Source organism: Sturnira hondurensis, unplaced genomic scaffold, assembly GCF_014824575.4.
Source record: "Sturnira hondurensis isolate 20B ecotype Veracruz unplaced genomic scaffold, ASM1482457v3 Scaffold0001872, whole genome shotgun sequence".
NCBI classification, from domain to species: domain Eukaryota; kingdom Metazoa; phylum Chordata; class Mammalia; order Chiroptera; family Phyllostomidae; genus Sturnira; species Sturnira hondurensis.
This window is the reverse complement of record NW_028074503.1, coordinates 30,124,268-30,144,192: the sequence shown is the minus strand read 5'-3', so window position 1 is coordinate 30,144,192 and position 19,925 is coordinate 30,124,268. Positions and strand designations below refer to the sequence as shown.

General features: G+C 48.6%; 1 protein-coding gene across 9 annotated transcripts in view; it reads right to left on the bottom strand.

Annotated features, from left to right (window-relative positions):
- The window catches only part of NEDD4L (NEDD4 like E3 ubiquitin protein ligase), a 289,828-nt gene that overhangs the window by 3,859 nt on the left and 266,044 nt on the right, over positions 1-19,925 (bottom strand). For 7 of the 9 annotated variants that reach the window (XM_037034990.1, XM_037034997.1, XM_037035015.1 and 4 more), the window contains 11 exons: positions 17,809-17,874; positions 15,606-15,835; positions 13,510-13,631; positions 11,120-11,190; positions 9,403-9,498; positions 7,692-7,765; positions 5,558-5,618; positions 4,888-4,947; positions 3,214-3,321; positions 1,846-1,942; positions 1,042-1,114 (listed from right to left, as the gene is read on the bottom strand). In XM_037034990.1, coding sequence (XP_036890885.1) covers positions 1,042-1,114; positions 1,846-1,942; positions 3,214-3,321; positions 4,888-4,947; positions 5,558-5,618; positions 7,692-7,765; positions 9,403-9,498; positions 11,120-11,190; positions 13,510-13,631; positions 15,606-15,835; positions 17,809-17,874 — 1,058 coding nt within the window. Of the gene's footprint in view, positions 1-1,041; positions 1,115-1,845; positions 1,943-3,213; positions 3,322-4,887; positions 4,948-5,557; positions 5,619-7,691; positions 7,766-9,402; positions 9,499-11,119; positions 11,191-13,509; positions 13,632-15,335; positions 15,521-15,605; positions 15,836-17,808; positions 17,875-19,925 lie in introns of all 9 variants that reach the window. The other 2 variants (XM_037034981.1, XM_037034957.1) reach the window with 1 other exon arrangement.

Genomic DNA, 19,925 nt, shown 5'->3' with positions numbered 1-19,925 from the left:
CTGGAATAAAAGCTCCAAACTACCAAAATATTCTCCCCCTAGAATAAGGGCAGAGAATCACAGACAATGGCTGCTTCTGACAGCCCCCACTGCCAGTTTGCTTTCAAGGGACTAACGGACCACGATCATACATGCATCCCATTGGGCCCCATGGATGGTACAGTATGCAGAGCAGAAAACTTTCTTGCCAGCCAGGGACTCAAACAGAAGTGAAAAACACCTCACAGCTAATTTTTTACCAATACACGTTCATGAGAACACTCTCCCAGCTGCACTCTGTTCCCCTCCTGCAGGGGATGCTTGGTACTCGAGAGGGCTCCCTTCCACCTGCGCCCTAAGAGCAAGAAATCAAACCTATGGGGAAAACCAATGCAAGGGACGTCACTGCTCAGATTAACAAGCGCTCGCTGAGAGCGGCCAGGTTCGTCCCTGTGCCACTTTTATACCTAACTCTGCAGAGAAACCAGAGACACCTCCTTGCCCTGCATCCTGGAGGTGCCACCGGCCACCCTGAATCCCCCGGCTGTGGTCCTGGGTCAGGCTGCCTCCCCTCCTCTGGCCGCCATCTGATGGGTGCTAAGTTCCAGAGACTCATGGGTTACTGGTGGCCTTGGAAGCTCTTTCAAAACAATGTTTCCACAGGGAATTTTATCCCAAGTTCTAAAATGCTGATTTCAAGGTGGAGTAAAAACCCAATCTGTTTCCAGTTTGGGAGCTGTCATCATGCCCACGAGTGGTGGATGTTAGTAATAAAATCTCTGCTTCCTGGAGTAATTAGGGGAGAACGGGGTTTGGAGGAGGAATCCCCCCCAGTACTCGGGGCTTAACCCTGGACATGCCAGCTACACCAGACCCATCTGGAGCGTGGCTGGAGCTTGGCGAGTGTTGCTGTATACTTTACGGTTCCATCTGCCACACTGACACTTCCGCCTCTGCACTGTTCGCAGGCAGGAGCACACCGTTATTCCAAAGCCTCCCGCCCAGTGGCATTCACGGGTAGGTATATAAACCACGGTTTGTGGGCAGGGGTGCGTCACTCACCATGTGTGAGCTCTGGGCAGTTTGTCAGGGCTTCCCCATTGCTCTATTGTAAACAGCTGAGGACCGTTGGAACCTAGACGAAGAGAAGAAATGTAAATGCTCACAGCGCTCAGGGTGAGTGTGTGACCCTAAGACGCTGTCTAGGGCTGCAGTTCACCGGGGGAAGCAAGAGGTTTGCACAACCTCACGACACACACACCACGGCACCTTTGTTTTTTATTTTTATTTAAAAATTTTTAAAGACTTTATTTATTTATCTTTAGAGGGGAAGGGAAGGAGAGAGGGAGAGAAATACCAATGTATGGTTGCCTCTCGTGCGTCCCCTGCTGGGAACTGGCCTGCAACCTCGGCATGTGCCCTGACTGGGAATTGAACCGCGATTCTTTGGTTTGCAGGCCCGCCCTCAATCCACTGAGCTACACCAGCCAGGGCACCATGTCACCTTTGGAAGGGAATCCGGCCGAGTGTGACAGACACCACAGCATATGAAAGTGCGGGCTGGTGCAGCCTTTCCACTGAATCTGGGGTGTTTAGATTGAAAACTACTTGGGGGGTGGGGGAGGGGATTAAACGTGACCTTCAATATGAAGAGTAGAGTGATTTTAAAAAACAAAACAAAAACATTGTAAGCATAGTAAGCATTGAAGAGCTCTGCTCCCTGGAGGTGAGGAGTCCTTAAAACATTGAGTTTATAATCACATGGATGATTCTGCAAAATCTAGTGTTTGAAGGTAGACCAAAAGGACAAAATAAAACAAGCACAAAAATAGAGTGAGAGAGAGAGAGAGGCCGCATCCTGCTCACCATACAGTTCAGCAAATCCATTCATAGGCACCCGGGACGTCCCCGTGACAAACTGCAGTAACCGGATACGCTTCTCGGCGTCCATCAGCAGCACAGCCTGCACACGGAGGCAGAGGCATTGGTCCCCACAGGCCACTTGGCACACGCTGATGGAATGCTGACGGGCGGGACTGAGCGTATTTACACGCAAAACTAGACAGCTGACTGTGAAAATGGTCCTTTCTTTATTTTTATTTTTTAGTGGCCGCCACAATACTGGCCTCTGTCTTAGAGAGCGAGGGACCACAGTGTCTCTTTGTTCTTCTGCAATAAGTCAAGATAAATGACATAAAAAGCAACCTCTTTGAGCCCGGCACCAGGCTCGAGTGTCTGGGTGCGAGACCGCCAGTGGCCCCGAGAGCCGATGAGAAACACACAGGATGTGGGAGGTGGCCACCCCGGGGGAACCCAGGTCAGGAGGCGGGATTCAGACAACAGACAGACTCTCAAAAAAAAAAACAAAAAACCCCACTTCATAAAAAGAAACAGACAGAGGCAGGAATAGGCCTTGAAAATAATCCCCGTAGGTTACATATCTGAGTTATTACAAGAGTTGGGGTGGCTTTACTGATAATGTTACTTGAACTGCTGTAAAAAAAAAAACCCAAATCAAAACTGAGCGAGACTTGGACTAGGCTGTGAAGGTGCTGCTCTTTTCTTTTTAGGGTTGTTTGTGCTGGCACTTGAAATATTATTAAAAATGGATGTTAGAAAGTAAAACAAGTGAAATTTCTTATCTTTGTAAAGCAAACAGTCAACTTTTTTCCCCCTGTAATTATTCTTTTAAAGTCAGTTTACTGTCTCTCTCTTGGACCCATTCATCCTCACTTCCCTTCTCTCCTGAGCTAAATTAAATGCAAACACTGACCCTAAGTAGTAAATCAAATTTCATTGTAGGTAGCTTTCACTGAAGATAACAAAAGATCCAAACACGTGTTGGAATTAACAACAAAAAAATTGGGGAAATGACTTTAACTGAAAACAGCATCTTGGAAAAGTGAGGCCCTAAACACAGTTTTGCCCTGAGAAACCCCCTAGTTCTTATTTACACTTTGGGGGACACATTCCAATTCTTAAATCCAGGTACTTCGCACCTTTCAGAATCACCCCACTCAACAGGTTCCTAGAACGGAAGCCGTTTTAACCCAGAGGGTAAGGAAGGACAGCCGTCCGTGGAGTTGCTGTTTTCCGCTCCAGTTTGCCCCCTCTCTCGGCCAGCCGCCCCACTCCCTGCAGCCGGACTAAAGCCAGACTGTGGGGAGGGCAGCAGAGCCCTCAGGCCCGACCCAGGGAGAGGCGCAGGGTGTGGGCCTGGAGGCCCTGCCTTACCTTCCAGAACCACTGAATGACAGGATGGTTTGGGCAGTAGCCGTTCTTGTAGATGGTGTGTTGTCTCCAGTCGTTCACGTCCACGTCGCCGAGGCCACACATCAGCAACTAGAAAGGAGAGAGACCTGCTGTCAATGAATGGGGCACAAAGGGAATGCTGAAGGAATCACACTCCAAACGTGGCCTTTCTCAGGGCCAGCAGGCTGACCTTCCAAAGTGGTCACCTGGCAACTAACTCATCAAAACAAACGTGGGGAATATGTTCCAAATTTCACCTGCCACCACAGACCACAGCACTGCACAGCAGAAACGAAAACTCCAGACGGATCACCTTTCTCCCTCCCCTCCACTGGGCAGAGCCCATCCATTTTCTTACACTCCACGTACATCACCTCATTATGCTGCTGTTTCCATTTCCAAGAGGTGATTTGTCTCAAAATTTGGAAATCTCCCCACCCACGGAAGAATTAGTGTGTTACAACAGCAAGAACTCATGCTCCCCAGACCGACCGACTCAGGAGAGGGTAAATCGCCCATCTGTTTGAGACTGGTGGAGGCCGACCTGTGCTAATGCAGTCATTGGTTCTCTGCCTTTGCAGTCAGCCTAGGGCTGTGTCTCTTACTACCCAACCCTCCCAGGGGACGGCTTCCTGTGGGCAGACGAACATGACATCCTGCAGAGGGACTCAAGTGAAAGAGGGCTGAGCCAGACGCCTGGAAATGGGAGCCCCAGGCCTGGCTCTGCCAAAACCGTGCTAGGGAAACCGGTGAGGTCAGTAACATCTCATGGACTTGAACTTTCCATACTATGATAGAAGACACGGAATGCCTCTTTAGATGTGGCTCAGACAGGTGGCTAACTGAAGCCCCTCAACAGCATCTGAGCAGACACAGGCTGACAACATAAAAGGGTGCGAGATTCCTTTGCTTTTTAAATGGCTCGTTCTCATCTACCTCAACAAAAGAAGTGGAAACAACTGGAGGTTAAACTTCCTGTTGCCTTCTGTACTTGACAGACCACTGCAAGTTCACGGAAACACCTGACAGCCCCAGCAGACGCTTACACCCAGCTCCTGGCCAAATCTGCACTTGGCTGCCGGGGTGGACATGGGGAGGTGTAGCTGGGCCCTGGGAACTGGGTGCTGCCTCTCCAACAGGTGTGGAACCTTGACTTTACTAGGAGCAGCAATTTGCCTCACCTAGGGCAATGGACCACAAGCCCCACTCAGTTCAGTGGGCTTCTACTTGTCCCACATGTCCCAGATTGTCCTCTCTGGGGCAAGGAACCTGCAGGTGACTTCTTGACTCCTTTTGATATTTCCTTACTCGCCCATTGGCAAGCAAGCCCCTTAACAGACATGTAGCCGAATTCACCTAAGCTTTCTGCCCAGGGCATTATGGATCAAAGGACATTCAAATATTACTGAGCCCTGGCCGGGTAGCTCGGTTGGTTAGAATGCTGTCCCGATACACCAAAGTTGAGGGTTTGATCCCTGGTCAGGATGCATACAAGAATCAACCAAGGAATGCACAAAGGAGTGGAACAACCAACTGATGTCTCTCTTTCTCTCTCCCCCCTTCCTAAGAATCAATCAATAAATTTTAAAAAATCATTTATGGATTAATGAGAAACTTAAAGAAATCTACTTTACACAAAGTGTTTACAATACAAACCTCCAGCTCATTTTCATCAAAAATTTTAATCAAATCAATAGGAAGCAGTTCTGTGAATCCCTGAAAGAAAAGAAAAAACAAAATTACCCTAAACACCTCTTCCTTTGAAAGAGGGAAATTTTATAGAAAAAAACAAACTTTTTTTTGTTAGCCAGGAAAAGAAATTCTTCACTGTGATTTATACAGCACTGATAGTAGCCATAGTTAGAATTCTAATAAGAACAGCCTAGTCACAATGGAAAAGTGTTGAAAAGAGTAGAATATAGGAGGCCGAGGTACTTGAGCAATGTTCAAGCCCTAAGAAAATACGGGTTGCTGTGGACAGGCAGGTCGAAAAGCTCACGTATGGCGCAGTGTGGTGAGCCAGTGCGTCCCAAAATACACACATCACTGACGTGCCAGGGATCGTTAAAAAACCAGGGACTGGGATATAAGAAGCAGAGAACTGTGAGCAAACAGAATGAAAGGGGGGCCGTGTAGTGGCTGCACACGCCTGTCCTGGAGACGGGCTGGTGGCGTGGGCTCCGCCGTCCTGGCCTCTCCACATGTGCCCCACCCCGTGCCCATCTTTTAGTGGGCGATCATCCCACCCCGCTGCCCTGGGGAGGAAAGCCACCCTCTCTCCAGCAGGAACAAGGCACAGGCAGACTTCTTGGCAGGCACGGCTTACCTCCAAGAAGGCGTTCATTTGCTTCTGGACCCTGTTCACAAACCTCCACTGGATGACTAAGCTGTGGGAGAAAGCAGAACAGTATGTAAGCACCTTCGTCCTCACTTCTTTCTCCAGAGCTGTGAGTGCATCTCCTCAGGCAGAGGAGGGGAACCCCTACAACAGCAAAGGAAAATGGGGTGCGGGGCCGCAGCATACACTGCTGACTTGTGAGTTCTTTCGAGAGTAGCTGAAACACATGAAGAAAACTCAAATCTCGCGGAGGACTTGAGAAGAATGCTAGGTTTGTCCCCGCTACTCCCTACAGCAAGGCTCAGTTTATCTGCGTTGCTTTATAAATGTGACCACAAGAAGAAGAGGGGAGAGGTCATGAGGTGTGAAAGCACAGGTGTATGTGCAGAACAGGTGTATACACATAAACTCACATATACACACACCCACCTACGTACGTATGCATATGTACATACATTTTTAAAGGGAGTACGGCACACATATTTTATCCAATGATGTCTCACTCTAGGATGCAGTGCACCTCATTTCAACAATGACATAAAGTTTATCAGCAAAATGGTTTACACGAAAGCTTCCATATGGAGGATTAATGGTAAGACTCTTTTATGTGACACGTTCACTGAAACCATCTCGCAGTAACGTCCAGCTGTAGCCGGATGTGCTGCCAGGCGCAGCAACTTTAGAGACCTGCTAAGGTGTTTTGTTGTGGGGCAGCACCAGGACCTTGTCACATTGTCCTCGGCTCTCACCGAGGAGGTGGCACCGTGACTGTGGCCCATAGGACCAGCCTGCTCCCACCACCTCTCAGCCCTTCCAGGCCCATGGAGCTGCAGCCAGCAGCGCCATGGCCCTCTGCGTGCCCCAGGGGACGCAGGTGTCAGGGAGCAGGTGCAGGTTTCCATCACCCTTTTCTCGGCGAAGGTAGCTGAGGCTCTGTCCAGCCCTACTCCCACCGAATCTGAAACCTCAGAGAGTTCACTGCGAGGAATGACATACGACACACAGCCTGATATCTGAATCCTCTGACTTTCGACCCTGGTCACCAGAGGGACCGTTTCAGAGTCTATTCAAAGCCTGTACTTTCTGAGTGAAGACAATGGCGTCTGCCAGAGTGTTGTCTGCTTGCTGAGATTGTCCAAGTTCAGAACAAGTGTGCCACTTAGTGTGAACAGGTAAGAAGGGCAGGATCTTCCTTCTCGTTTGCAAGCTTTTAGCTCGTGAGTGGAGAAGAAGCGTGCTACGCATTGGTCCATGCTTTGTTGGGGTCTCAAGACAAAGACTCTAACACTCCAAGGTTTTTCTCTGTGGATTACACTAAAAGATGCCAAGACCCTGGGCCAATTCCCCAAATTAAGTCCTCTGGGTCAAGTAGGTTGAGAAGAGAGGAGGGGGCCCAGCTGATTGAGAAAGAGCACTGAATGCAAACCAGGAGCTCAGTTGAGGCTGGAACCTGCAAGATGAGCAGAAACCAGGGCCTGGAGACCAGATATGGCTGTCTTGACCTTGTCCCCACTCCAGGGCTAGCACGGTCAATCTGGCAATCCTTGGAAGATCCTGGAATTGTGTACTTGAGTCGTACACATGTACCAAATGGGAAATTGTAACACACCCAACAGAGAAAGATTTTCTGCCTTGTGTAAATGCCCCAGGGTCACTTAATACCTGGACTTCCAAAGGGTTCAACATCGTTTCACGAGCCGAGGCTGAGATTGGGTTCAGATAATTACAAATAACAGAAACAATTTATTGTGTCTGCATGGGCTGTGTTTTCCTATCCACGTTCACTATTTCCCTACATTTTCATTATGGAAACAAGTCAGGAGAGAGATGAATGTTTTATCTTTGGTTCTTCCTAATTTTACCCCACCGGTCTCTGCCATTCTCAACTGCAGCCTAGAGAGCCACCTGCTCCAGGAGAGTTTCGTCACAGTGCTCAACGATGTCCACCCCCGCCTTCCACGGGCCCCTGACACGGCAGCTCGCTGAAGTCATGTTCCGAGTCAAACTTCCCACCCCGTGACTCAACTTCCCGCTCGCCTATGCCAGAGGAACCAGCGGGTTGGAAACATGTCCATAACATGCTGTGCGATTTGATAGAAGGCCAGTAAGTGCATATACGTACTCGATATACTCGCGCTTGTTTTCATTAGTGACCATGATTTCGGACCCATTGGGCTTCAGATCCACTTGATACGTCTGCAATTACAGAGATAAAACCACGGTCACCATTAGGATGTTACCCTGCGTATTGTTACTGAGTAATGATGTCTTTCTACGAAAGTAAAATTTGTTCAGAAATATTCCCCAGGAAACAGGCTTTATGCACAAGAGGATGTCTAATGAGCTTTTTAAGTTGCTAAGACGCTACCCATTTAAAGATGTTATCGTGAAAGGCAAATTATTTTATGGTTATTTATGAGTTTTAATTATTTTTCACATATTAGCAACAGTGGAGCAGAACACTATTTTTCTTCTGCTACTCCTTTATCAGAAAATTAATTGTTAACAGAAAAGCGAGGGTATGCCCACTGAGACTATGGAGATCCAAATCCTAATGTAGTTTATTTGTCTCTGAAAATTGGATTTTATAGAAAAAAAAAGGTGTGTGGGATTTCTTTCAAGGAGGCAAATGCGGGAACCTAAAAAACCAAAAATGCTTAAAATACCAGGCTGAAGAGACGATGGACCAGATCTCAAAGAGCGAGGCAGCTAAAACCAAAGCGTGACGTCTCCCTGCACCGAGGGCCAGCGTGGCTTTCTATCAGCGTGTTATCAACGGCCAGTAAGAGGGGAGGGAGGGTGAGGCCAGCCGTTCTACATACAAAATGTTTGTTCTTATAGAAACTTCAGGGGGGAGAAAAAAAAAGCCACCACTCACAACCCTCCCCCCTCAAAGACAATCATGTCTTTCAGTTTTTCCCCATGTACACCCAGCTATCTTTGGATTCACACACACGGGTCACTCAAAGGTGCCTTATGCCACATGCCTGAGGGGTCTGCTGAGGAGCCGGGTCACAGTGAGTCCCGGCTACACTCGTTGGATGGACTCGTGCAGAGAAAGGTGTGGCCGTCTCCCCCCAGGCTTGGTGCTGCACACGCCCCGTGGGGTGGGCCTCCCAGCCTCTCCAGGCAGACATCGGAATGAGTGACTATGGGGAGGGCCGTGGGTCTGGTTCTTCCCAGCCTCCGCCAGGTCCTCGCCCTGCCCCTCCCTCCCTCCTCTGATTGTCAGGTTTTTTCACCCATTCCTTTTCCCCAACCCAGTGTTTCTCAGCCATTTCTCATTCTTGCCCCTAAAGAGCTTTTTCAGAGTGCCTCCTCCATTGCCCCCTTTCTCCCACGAAAACATAATAAACAGCTCCTCACCCCCTTGTGCCGCCCTTTGCATGGCCACAAAGCACGGCAATGGTGGAGGCATCTTTGCCCCTCCTCTGCCCCTGCCCACCCCAGAGCTTCTTGGAAGCGGCAGCCCCAGTGCCTGTCCCAAACAACCAACTGAGATGCTGCTTTGTGAACTCGCAACAAGAACTTCCACTTATTATAGCTCTGCAAGGGGCCTTTTCCTGCTGGGTGGGTGGGTGTGAGTACACAGTGCACGGTGCACTCTTTGTTTGGCACAGGATGGCTGTTCAAGTCCCGTATTTAAAGCGCTCCCAGCAGGTCCCATAAACCAGCATCTCCAGGTTCTTATCAATCAGAAAGAAAACAAAATCCGTCCACGCATTCACTCAGTAAGTGCTCAGTAGGCACCGGCCATGCATGTCTCACAACCTGTGCAAGAGCAAAGCCGTCCTGGACGTTAGAGAGACGCTCCCGGGGACGCCCGGACCCACCTGTCCGAAGTTTTCTTCATCGATACAGAACATGAGGTCCAGTTCAGTGGGGTCGTTTTCTAGGATCCACTTCAAGGAGTTGTAATACTCACTATCCTACAGGAATGACACGGGAATTAAAAGGAAGCCTTTTCTTCTCAAAACACAAACTTGTTCGACTTGAAATAGTTAAGTCCTCCTAATATAAGTCCAATCTCATCACTCAACAGTTACATCAGGCACTAATGCACTGTTTTCCACTCCTCCCCAAACCTAGTGCACTTGTTTCGTTTAAAATAGAAGCCAGACAAATGTTTAGTGGCAGCAGGGGTCTGCAGTTGAATTCCGTCCTGTGCGCAGCGTAGAGAACGTAACCTGCACTGGAGAGCCGTCAGCAAACCTCGCCGCTGAGCATGTAAAAGATTAACGCAGTTCCTATCTTTTAAGAGTGAGGAGATCAAAGGGCAATAGGGAGAACTGGCCAATGTTCTGACTAATTAAATATCAATGGCATTAAGTTTTGACTCTTCCTGGGCTTTACTCTCCTCTAAGTCGGTGTAAGCAAACAGGAAGGACCAGGACACAAGTATAAGGGCCTGGCCTGCCCTCTCACAGGGACCTCAGTGCTGGGACAGGAGGCTCTGAGAAGGACAGACAGAATGTGTGCGCTCTCTGTCAACCTGCGACCCAGAATTCATTCAGACTTTATGAGACACGTCTGTGGTCCTTGTGGCCTCATTGTACCGTCGCCAAGCATAACGTGCATGGCAAAGGTAAAAGCTGGAAGGGAATCTGAGACGGGTCCAGCGGCCGAGCCTCCCCGCCCTGCCATGGAGAAGCCCGTGATGCCCCCCAGAAACGGCTACCAGTGACAGTCAGTAACGAGAACATGGGCTCACAGACCCTACCACACGAGGGACACGGCCCACGTCACAGCAAGGCCAGGGGCTTCCTGACTCAAGTGAGAGGACGTGACGTGAGAGTGGAGCTACGTGTACTCCAATGGACAGCGATGCTTCTCAGTGGCCCGGCGTGAGTGTGCTGGGGCTTGGGCAAACTCGCCCACGCCTGGAGGCAGGCAGTGGGGGTACAGGTAAATGAAAAGAAAAACAGAGGCAGAAAGGTACATGAGGCAAAGCACATCCGTTTCTATTTGCACACAAAATCCTTCCAGCTGTAAAATGGTCAGCCTGTGTAAAAGGGGTCAAACGCAGCAGGGGAACCCGAATCCCTTGGCACAGAAGTTAGCGTTTGCTAACTCGCTTACCCCTCCCCACGTGCAATGTCACTCACCCTTCCAATGCATACACTCTTCCCTTCATCTACTGTTTTGTTCTGTGCCCTTGCCATGTTCTGAGGCCAGAGAACAGAGGAATTAGCTGATGAACCTCCGAACATTCAGTGTTAGCAGTTTTCAATGGAAAACAAGGGCTGCCACGAGGTCTCCAGGGCACCCTGGGACTTACTTTGATCACACCAGCCCTGGGGAGGCAGAGGCAACTGAGCTGTGGGCGGTGTATCCAACCCACAGACCCTGCTTCTAGCTAGTGTGAACTGTGATTTGCTTATTGGAAAAATAAGGGAGATCAATGAAATTTTTAAACGGTAAAATATTCCCTATTGTTCACACTCATGGTGACACCCATAAAAATGGCTGTGACTGTAACATGATTGCAGTGGCTATTCTGTAAGGCGTGAGTGGCCCAGGTGTCCAACGGGAGGGTCTGCATTTACTCACCACAGATTCCATGTCATTCAGGGTTATCTGCTTTCCCAACATCATTTTGTAAAATGGTCTAATGAAGAACCCTAAAATACGATGAACACTGGGTTAGTTTCAAATTGTTGATGCTACTGTGCATCAGAAATGAAATACAAGATGAACACACCTTCTATTTGAATGAGAGATCTGGACAGAACAAGCAAAGACCTCTGACAGTAATTTGTGACCAAGCAGATGAGGGCCTACCTTTGTGTGTGTGTGTGTGTGTGTGTTGCGGGGGGGGGGGGTCGGTCAGTTAGTAGGAGGGCAAGTCCTCTAACAGAGGTGGTAGGGAGGTTGAAAAGGCTCCTGGGGGATGACAAACAGGCCTGAAGGCCCCACAGGTCTTTGCAGTGCAGAAAAGACATAGGAACAGAGAGAGGAACAAGAGGGGCACCTGTCAGTAGTTGGTGGGTTGGCAGCGCAGGAACCCCTGGGGAGGATGAGCCCAGGGGGTTGGGGGGTGTGGGCTTGCATGGGGTGCGTCAGAGTTTGTGCTGCCACCTCGGTGAGGGCAACAGGACTCACTGAAGGCCAGGCGGAAACTCCGCCTGCATCTCAGCATCGTGCTGGGGCAGGAATGGCGAGAAAAAGCAGGAAGGGGACAGGACACTTAGAGGGAGAACACTTAGAAGGCTGTGCCATCTTCCATAGGAGGGGAGGACTGATGAAGGCCTGAGGGAGGTGAGGGCAGTGAGGACAACCTGCCCATCACACAGGGCCCCCCAATCCACTTTGTCCACAGGCAAGTCAGCACCACATGCCTCCTCACTGGGGGCGCTCGAACCTCAGCCCCACCCCCACTGAAGCAGCCACCAATCCCCTGCAGCAGATTCCTATTTGCACTGGCTCAGGTGGCCCCAGGGCGGCAGACCCAGCACCTTCCGTGTCTGGAGAGGTAGAGGAGGAAGCCGACACAAGGGTGTGTGGCTGTGCCTTCGAGAAACAAGACGCTGCTGACCACACACGCCTGTGGGCGTTCCGGCTCTCAGTTCTGCAATTCCTGGCACACAAGGGTGTCCCCTTTTGCAGTTGTCTCCTGGGTTCCCCTGTCTGCTCCTGCTTTTCTCCATGGCTCATTTCTTCCATGAGCCTTGACTCAGCCGGCCCTTGCTCTTCTGAAACAGCCCCAGCTTCTAAACGCTCGAATCCCATCCTGCTGGCAAGGTGTGCCTAACCCTGAGAGTGCCCCTGACCCTCCAGCCAAACTGGAGTCTTCTCAGAGAGACGCTCCTCCGTACTCCATCTGCAGGACTCTGTCCTGGGAGTCTCCCGGGGTTTGTTGTCCCCCTAGATCACAAGTCCCTACAGGTCAGGAGCACATCGGACGCTTCTCTGGGTTCCCCCACCGCCACTGAGCACGTCTTCTCATTGGCAGAAGGTATATGGACTAACCTTCTAAGAAAGGGCTGAAGTGAACTGGAACAGCTGAAATAAACTATGGCACTAGTGTCTTCGATATAGCGAATGAAAATATATTCACACGACATATGTATACAGAAAGAGTGAATGTAGTTTCCTTCTAATAAAAAAAGTGCCTTTTTCCCCAACTAAAAATAAAACACTGAAATCAGAGGATCGAAATCAGCTAGCGAGTAGCACTGAAAACACACTGAAAGACAGAGTCGAGAAGGGGCACCAATACGTACTGGATCAGCTGAGGCTCCGCAGATGCAAGGTCAACCTCAAGTCTTACTGTCTCCCATCCTCACCCACTTCACTCCCAAGTCTTTCCAAAATATTTCCAATTCTCCTTCCTCAGTGATGACTTCTGTAGTGCTCCCCGCCAAGGGCAGCACTTTTGAAGGGACCAAATCTATGAGAGTCCCTACCCCAAAGTGCTTCCATGGCCTCAGTGCTCTATCCAAGAATGAGGTCAGCCAGTGCCATCTGTGCAGAGGTGACCCCAGAGTCAAGGCCAAAACTGAGCTACAACATTGCTTTGAAATTATTTACGGTCTCTTAGCATTCAAATAAAAATAATCAGTAGGGGACACGTGAAACAACGGCAGGACGTTGGATGAATCAGATCATTCTGAATAACTTTTCAAATTAGCTTTCCCATCTGTCACAGAATACAGCTCTTGCTAAAAAAAGTTATTCTTCAAAGCAGAAAATACAGAATCACAGAACGTTCTGTGCTTCATCCTAGTTTCTTTTGTAGGGAAATTTTAAACTGTGTGCAGACACTGTGTTTTCAGTGCTCCAACTGACAGCTGGGAAAAACATAACAATAATTCCCCGAATTACAGAGAACCAGTGATGCATTGGCTGGACATCTGGGATGTGAAAGATCAGACACCTAACGAGGGACCACAAACAGCCCTGTCCTGTTTTTATGGCCTCCAGGCTTTTTAATAACTTACCGTCCAGAAGTTTCCCATGAAACACCGCCAGACCAGCAACCCTTCCGATGAACGTGAAGTAGGAGAGGTGGTCCTCGTTACACAGGCCCGAATTGGGGTTGATCTGAAGGGTGTAGTTGTCCCTGGGATGGAAGAAAGAGCCCCGTCGCATTTTTCAGGAAGAAATGCAAGAATTCGCATTTTCCTCTGCTGCCTGTCCTTCGCTTTCATGATGCTAAATGCTTCCTCACACATGCTCTGCTCCTGATGGGGCTAGTGTCAGCTAGAGAATGTGACTTTTGAATGTGACCATTTAGTTAGCCTCTTTCTGTCCCCAGTGACTGAGGTCCTATGGAGCTGGTGCACACGCCCTTTGTAAAGTTTAACCGTGCGCTGCTTTTTGACTATTTTTGATCTACAAAAAATGTCAGTTTCATTGGAAGATGCGAACCACCACAGAAGAAAGAGATTGTGACAAGGGGAATGACTTGAGGACTTTCGGTTCTCTGAGGAAGAAGCTTCATTCCTGTGAGAGGCTTTTGGTCTGGAGATTAAGACTCTTCTTATGGGCCCCTCGCTGGGTCTGACCACGGCTGTGCCCGGAGAGGCCCAAGGGCACCGAGAGCAGCGCACGGCTGCCTTAACGATGCAAACCACAAACACGTGTTCACATCCCTCAAGGATGGAGGATCAGTGGTTTCCAACCTGGGCTCCACAGACACAGATTCTTTAGGGGGCCTTGGGAGCGTAGGTGACGGGTGAGGATCCTGCCACCCCCTGCTCCCCCCACTGCCCGCCTCTTCAATGGCTCTGATAAATTTTACAAAGCGAGCTTTCTCCTGGGACGACAAAAAGCAGCAACAAACAGACGAGGTGATTCTTGGCTGGAGCCACTGGGAAGGATCCTGAGGCTGTCTTCCCACAGAGCCCCCGGGAGACTGGCACCAGCTGGGAGATGCAGGAGAACCTGTGTGCCTTTGGAGCCGAGGCAGCAAGGTCAACAACTCTTCTACGGGGTACTTGGGTCCACGGCCCGAGAAGCAACGGGGGCCTTGCAAGGAGCCGATGCTTGATTCCTGAGAACTCGTTTGTATCTGTCTTTGTTTCCTTGCCTGGCNACTGGGAAGGGTCCCGAGGCTGCCTTCCCACAGAGCCCCCGGGAGACTGGCACCAGCTGGGAGATGCAGGAGAACCTGTGTGCCTTTGGAGCCGAGGCAGCAAGGTCAACAACTCTTCTACGGGGTACTTGGGTCCACGGCCCGAGAAGCAACGGGGGCCTTGCAAGGAGCCGATGCTTGATTCCTGAGAACTCGTTTGTATCTGTCTTTGTTTCCTTGCCTGGCAACGCTGAGATCCTAATGCCCGGGGGGGATCTGGTTCTTCCCGGACAGGACCAGCACATGGTCCTGCGGGTCCTCCTCGAAGTCATCACGATCTGGCTTCAACTAGAGTAACTTCAGACACTAGTTTTGTCCATGAGAAGAGGATGATGACTTTCTGAATTCTGTCACTGAGTCTCCTGAATTATCATGCCATTACCAACGACAATCGCCTCTTGTCCCTTACCACACGTACCCAGCACATGTTCAGTTTCAACGACAAGAACCCAACAGACAAGCAAAAAATCATTTTTAGGTGTGCAGTATACACTGTTTAACCAGGTGCAGGCAGAACCTGTTCTAGACTCATAAGGGGGGTGTGTGTTGGGTGTGGGGGGATGGGGACTGAAATCAGCAGAGTTCATTCATTCCAACAGAGTGAGCTGCTTAGTCTGTCATTAAGTTGGAACAATTAAGAATAGAAGGCCTTCGGTAGGGACGCATTCCAAATTCCCTCCATGTACTTACGTGGCAGAGTACTCGAAGAGACCGTAGTAGGGGTTGAACATCTCTTTGGACAATAAGAAAAACCACTCTCTGGCCACGCCCCCATAGTCCAGGCCTTTCTCCGATTCAAACTCAATCCACAGTCTAGCTTTTAGGACATCTGGCCTTTTCACAGACATGATTCTCCGATAGGACTCCTCAAAAATGTTATTTCTGNTGTCATTAAGTTGGAACAATTAAGAATAGAAGGCCTTCGGTAGGGACGCATTCCAAATTCCCTCATGTACTTACGTGGCAGAGTACTCGAAGAGACCGTAGTAGGGGTTGAACATCTCTTTGGACAATAAGAAAAACCACTCTCTGGCCACGCCCCCATAGTCCAGGCCTTTCTCCGATTCAAACTCAATCCACAGTCTAGCTTTTAGGACATCTGGCCTTTTCACAGACATGATTCTCCGATAGGACTCCTCAAAAATGTTATTTCTGTGGAGTTTCATTTCAAACCTATTTGGAATATCAGCCTACACCAAAGGCAAAAAAAAAAAAAAAAAAGCACACAATCACACAGTAAATATACACCCCACTTCAGAAAACAGAAAGGACGGGAGTCTCCAAATGCACGAGCAGTGACAAATGGTTCCAGCAGAGCCTCCCTCCTTTGTGGGCTCATCTTCACACGTGTGGGAAAGCTCACCATCGGGCTGGGACCCGTCAGGCTGGGACCCGCAGAGCAGCCACCGGCGGGGGTCAGGCTGAGCTGGTGACGTGTGCTGCAGAAGGAACTCTGCTGAGCAGGGCACAGTCACCCTGTCCCCCTTTTATAAATAATCATGGGGCGCTCGATCTACCCACCGGCAAGTGAAATACGGCCAACTCTGTATTACTGCTTTTGTCAAAGAAAGTGACTTCCGTGCAGGTCCTCCAACCCTCGACAGTCCCCACCTGGCCAAGATGGGCAACTCCTCAGCTCTAGTGTGGGTTCCCGCTGGTCCATGAGGCCTGCAGGCTGATCCTGTTGCCGTGGGGAGTGGGACCCTGATTATCACGCCAAGTCGCGGGAAAGCATCCCAAAGGCCACGGGAAATCAATATGAAAATAAAGAGGCACTTGATGAATCGTAATTGCCTCCTGGAAAAATGAGGGATGGGGCAGCTTTGCCTCGAAGATAGATCTGCAGAGTCAGTGAGGGCAAGGGCCGCACAGAATAGGAGACGGGGTGAAGTCCACAGGGGCCTCTTATTCCCGGGGTTCGTGCAGGGGACTCACGAAGAATCTCTGTGGGGACTTTATGGGTTCGAATCTGAGTCGTTTCCAAAGTAGTTATCCGAGCGCTACCTGACTCAAGATGTTGGAACACAGAACAGAACTCCGACGTGGGCGCCGCCTGCCTCTCCTGCGTCTGTGCACCAGCAGCGCCCCAACCCAAGCGGAGCCCGATCTCCCAGTTTGCCTGTGCTCTGCTGCTTTCTCTCTGTCTCCATCCCCTCATCCCCGGGGTGGAGTGAGGTCCCGATGGAGGGGATGGAGCCGGAGAGAGAGCAATGGAGCACAGGCAAACTGGGAGATCGGGCTGGGGGATGACACTCTCCTTCCCCCAGTGGGAAAGCACCAACAAGACAAAATACCCCCCAAGCCCAAAACAAACAGTGAATCTGCAAACTGAGAAGAAACCCGATAAAATCAGTTTCTATATCAGAGACATTACGTCACTGAGGAGAGCGGAGGGCATAATGTTGTACAATCTGGGGTGAGTCAGCAGAAAACACTGCCTGGAAAATGTTAGAGGGTTAAGATTTGTGAAAATCTTATAGGTTTTCCCATTGAGAATTTGAATCTGATGATTATACTTGGTCTTAATACGCCAAATACAGGGTCCAGCAGAAGTAACTTCTGCTTGAGTATGGCTGGTGGGGCAATAATATGAGTGTAATAATTTATAGTTTTAATTTGAACATTTCATCTAATATGTCACCTGGTGTGCTTGAGTGTGATACTGTTATGTTATAGAATTACATGCTTATGATTTTGTAATAAAAAGAAGGGTATTATTTGTGCCGGGCCCTGTATTATAATATTATAAGTAGTATTGTTATAAATATTATAATTAAATTGTACTTCTGAATTTAAATGGAAGGACAAGGCCACTTTTCTAACTAGGTTTTATTAAATATAATAAATGTAAGTAATTGCACTGACTTCTCCAAATTTTTTGTCCAGGTCCTGAATTAGTTTACTTCCCATAGAACCATTTCTACCTTTTTATGTATTACATAGGAAATTGCCCTTCAGGCGATTTGATATGTAATAGTGGTTAATCTTCACTTACCATTTCTGTTACAAAAAAATTCAGACTGCAGATCCGGATGGATCAAAGTGCAGTGAAAAGAGGAAGGTAATATTTTTGTACACAAAGAAAAGGAACAAGTTTTTCTTGCTGAAGTAACTTCAGTAACTCAGAGGACTAAAACAGCATTTTTGGAAGCATGTTACTCACAGGTTTCTTTAATTTCTTCCTAAAGTAGTCGTATTTCTGCTTAAATTCTCTGGAGTAAGGAACCGCCTAGAAGATAAATTTACAAATATAAACAATGTATACCACACACTTAAAATTTTATGTAAACTGGGTCAACAATTAGAGAATTTCATGAACCATAAGCCTTAAAATTCTCATTCTCCATAGTATATTGAAACTTACATGTCTGCATAGCACATGGAAAAGTTCTAGAAATGATTAATTTAAATCAGCATTGAATTGAAAGTTCTCAGGACTTTCACCTCTGAAAACAACTAAATTGCTATTCAAGAAGTCATTTAGGGATATGCTACATAAAATGCCCTTTCCAATATGTCTTTTGGCTGAATATGAGTCAGGGTGTTCTCTCTCTCTTTCTCCTTTTTTATTTTTTATTTTTTTGCTGTCAGTTCTGATACTTTAAACACAACCCCAAAGTGACCTATGCTGTCATTTTGAAAAGACTGATCATGCTTTTAAAAATCTTTGAGAGGACACATAATGAGCAGAAAGGCAACTGAACTGGTATTCTCATCAAGGACTGTAAGACCAGGTGGATGGCCCTTTGGAGAAGTCCCCCGGTTCGGGGGTCAGGTTTGCCCCTTACTGCTGAGCCAACAGTCACGGGTGAGGATTCCTCCGAACCTTCATGCCTTGCCTCTGAGGTAGAGTGACGGCACCACGGGAGTGGGCTCGGGGACTGAGCGAACCACTGCTCCTCACAAGTGCTGGAATCTCTTAGGCAAAGTAATAACACTTTAGTGCAGTTGTTTAAATACTCTTTATTTGCTGTGTTATTAAACAGCTCACAAGAGCCAGAGCCCTAACTTTGGTGTACTGAAAAGGCTTATATATACACACACATATATATATTGTGGAGCAGAAAGGACTGGCTTTTGCATAGACATGGATATAACTGTAGCAGCCTCATACTCAGAATGACTCATTGCTTCTTGGCAAACAGTGTGCATTTGGGCAAGAATAGCTCTGCTATCTTTTGGGGCTAAGGTAACAAAATATACTGATCCTTAGCAAAGTGTCTCCAGACTCCAAACCTCATACCTTCACACCTGGCTCATTCCTGAGCCGAAAGAGGAGAAATGAAAAACACGCGCCCCCTTCCTTCATACTGCTTTTGAGACAATCACACGGGTAACCGAGCCGACACAGAAACAACCACTCTCATAGCGAACAACGGTCATGCCAGTGTTTCACTTTGTAACTCAAGAGCAACAAAGGTGTCGTATGTACCTATCTGAGGACAATGGATACTGCTTAGGGTCTTTCCTTGTTTTCAACCCACTCTTCATTCACTGTTCCACTGAACCCCGGATTTGACCACATACCATATTTATTCTGGACAGTGCTTAGTCTGACAGAATCACGAGTGATTTCCTATTCTAGAACAGGTGGAAGTTTGGGCAGGATCTGGACCACCACCGGTATAAGGGAAAGGGGACCCTGTTCTGACTCAAGCCACTAAGGATATTTTCATGGTTTTTGCTCTACCCATACTACATCCCATAACAAACTGAGATTTTCTATCTAGTTTAGGGTATTCATTCTTTGGGGGTTCATCTACCAACTCTTTCAAGAGGTATTTCTTCAGCACCTACCCTGTGCCAGGCATTTTAGGCATGGGGAAACAATGGCACCCTGACCGACGAGTTCTCGCCCTGTTCTCTTCTGGAGCTTATAAACTATCGTGAGCAACAGGTACCAAGAAGCAAAGGAATGAACTGTGGTAAGTGGGGAACAAGAGATCCAGTTCCCGGGAGGCTGTTTTATAGGAGCTTAGTCAGGAAAAAGAAGGCGGGCAGCTCTGAGAAAGGGACCCCTGAGCAGAGGGGGTCACCGGTGACAGGAGGCAACATGTCATGACAGGGACAGTGAGTGCAAAGCCCTGAGAAGGCAAAGTGTTTGGTTGATGCCCTCAGCTGCGATTAACTGTGACAGAGGGGAATGGACCTAAAAAAAATGTATTTCCTGGTATCCCACCAGTCCAGCTTGCGAAAAGCTGGCTTCTAGAACAGACCCTCTTGCCAGTCAGTTCTGGGACAACCTCTTCACCATGCATTTGGCTAGATGAACTTTAAGGT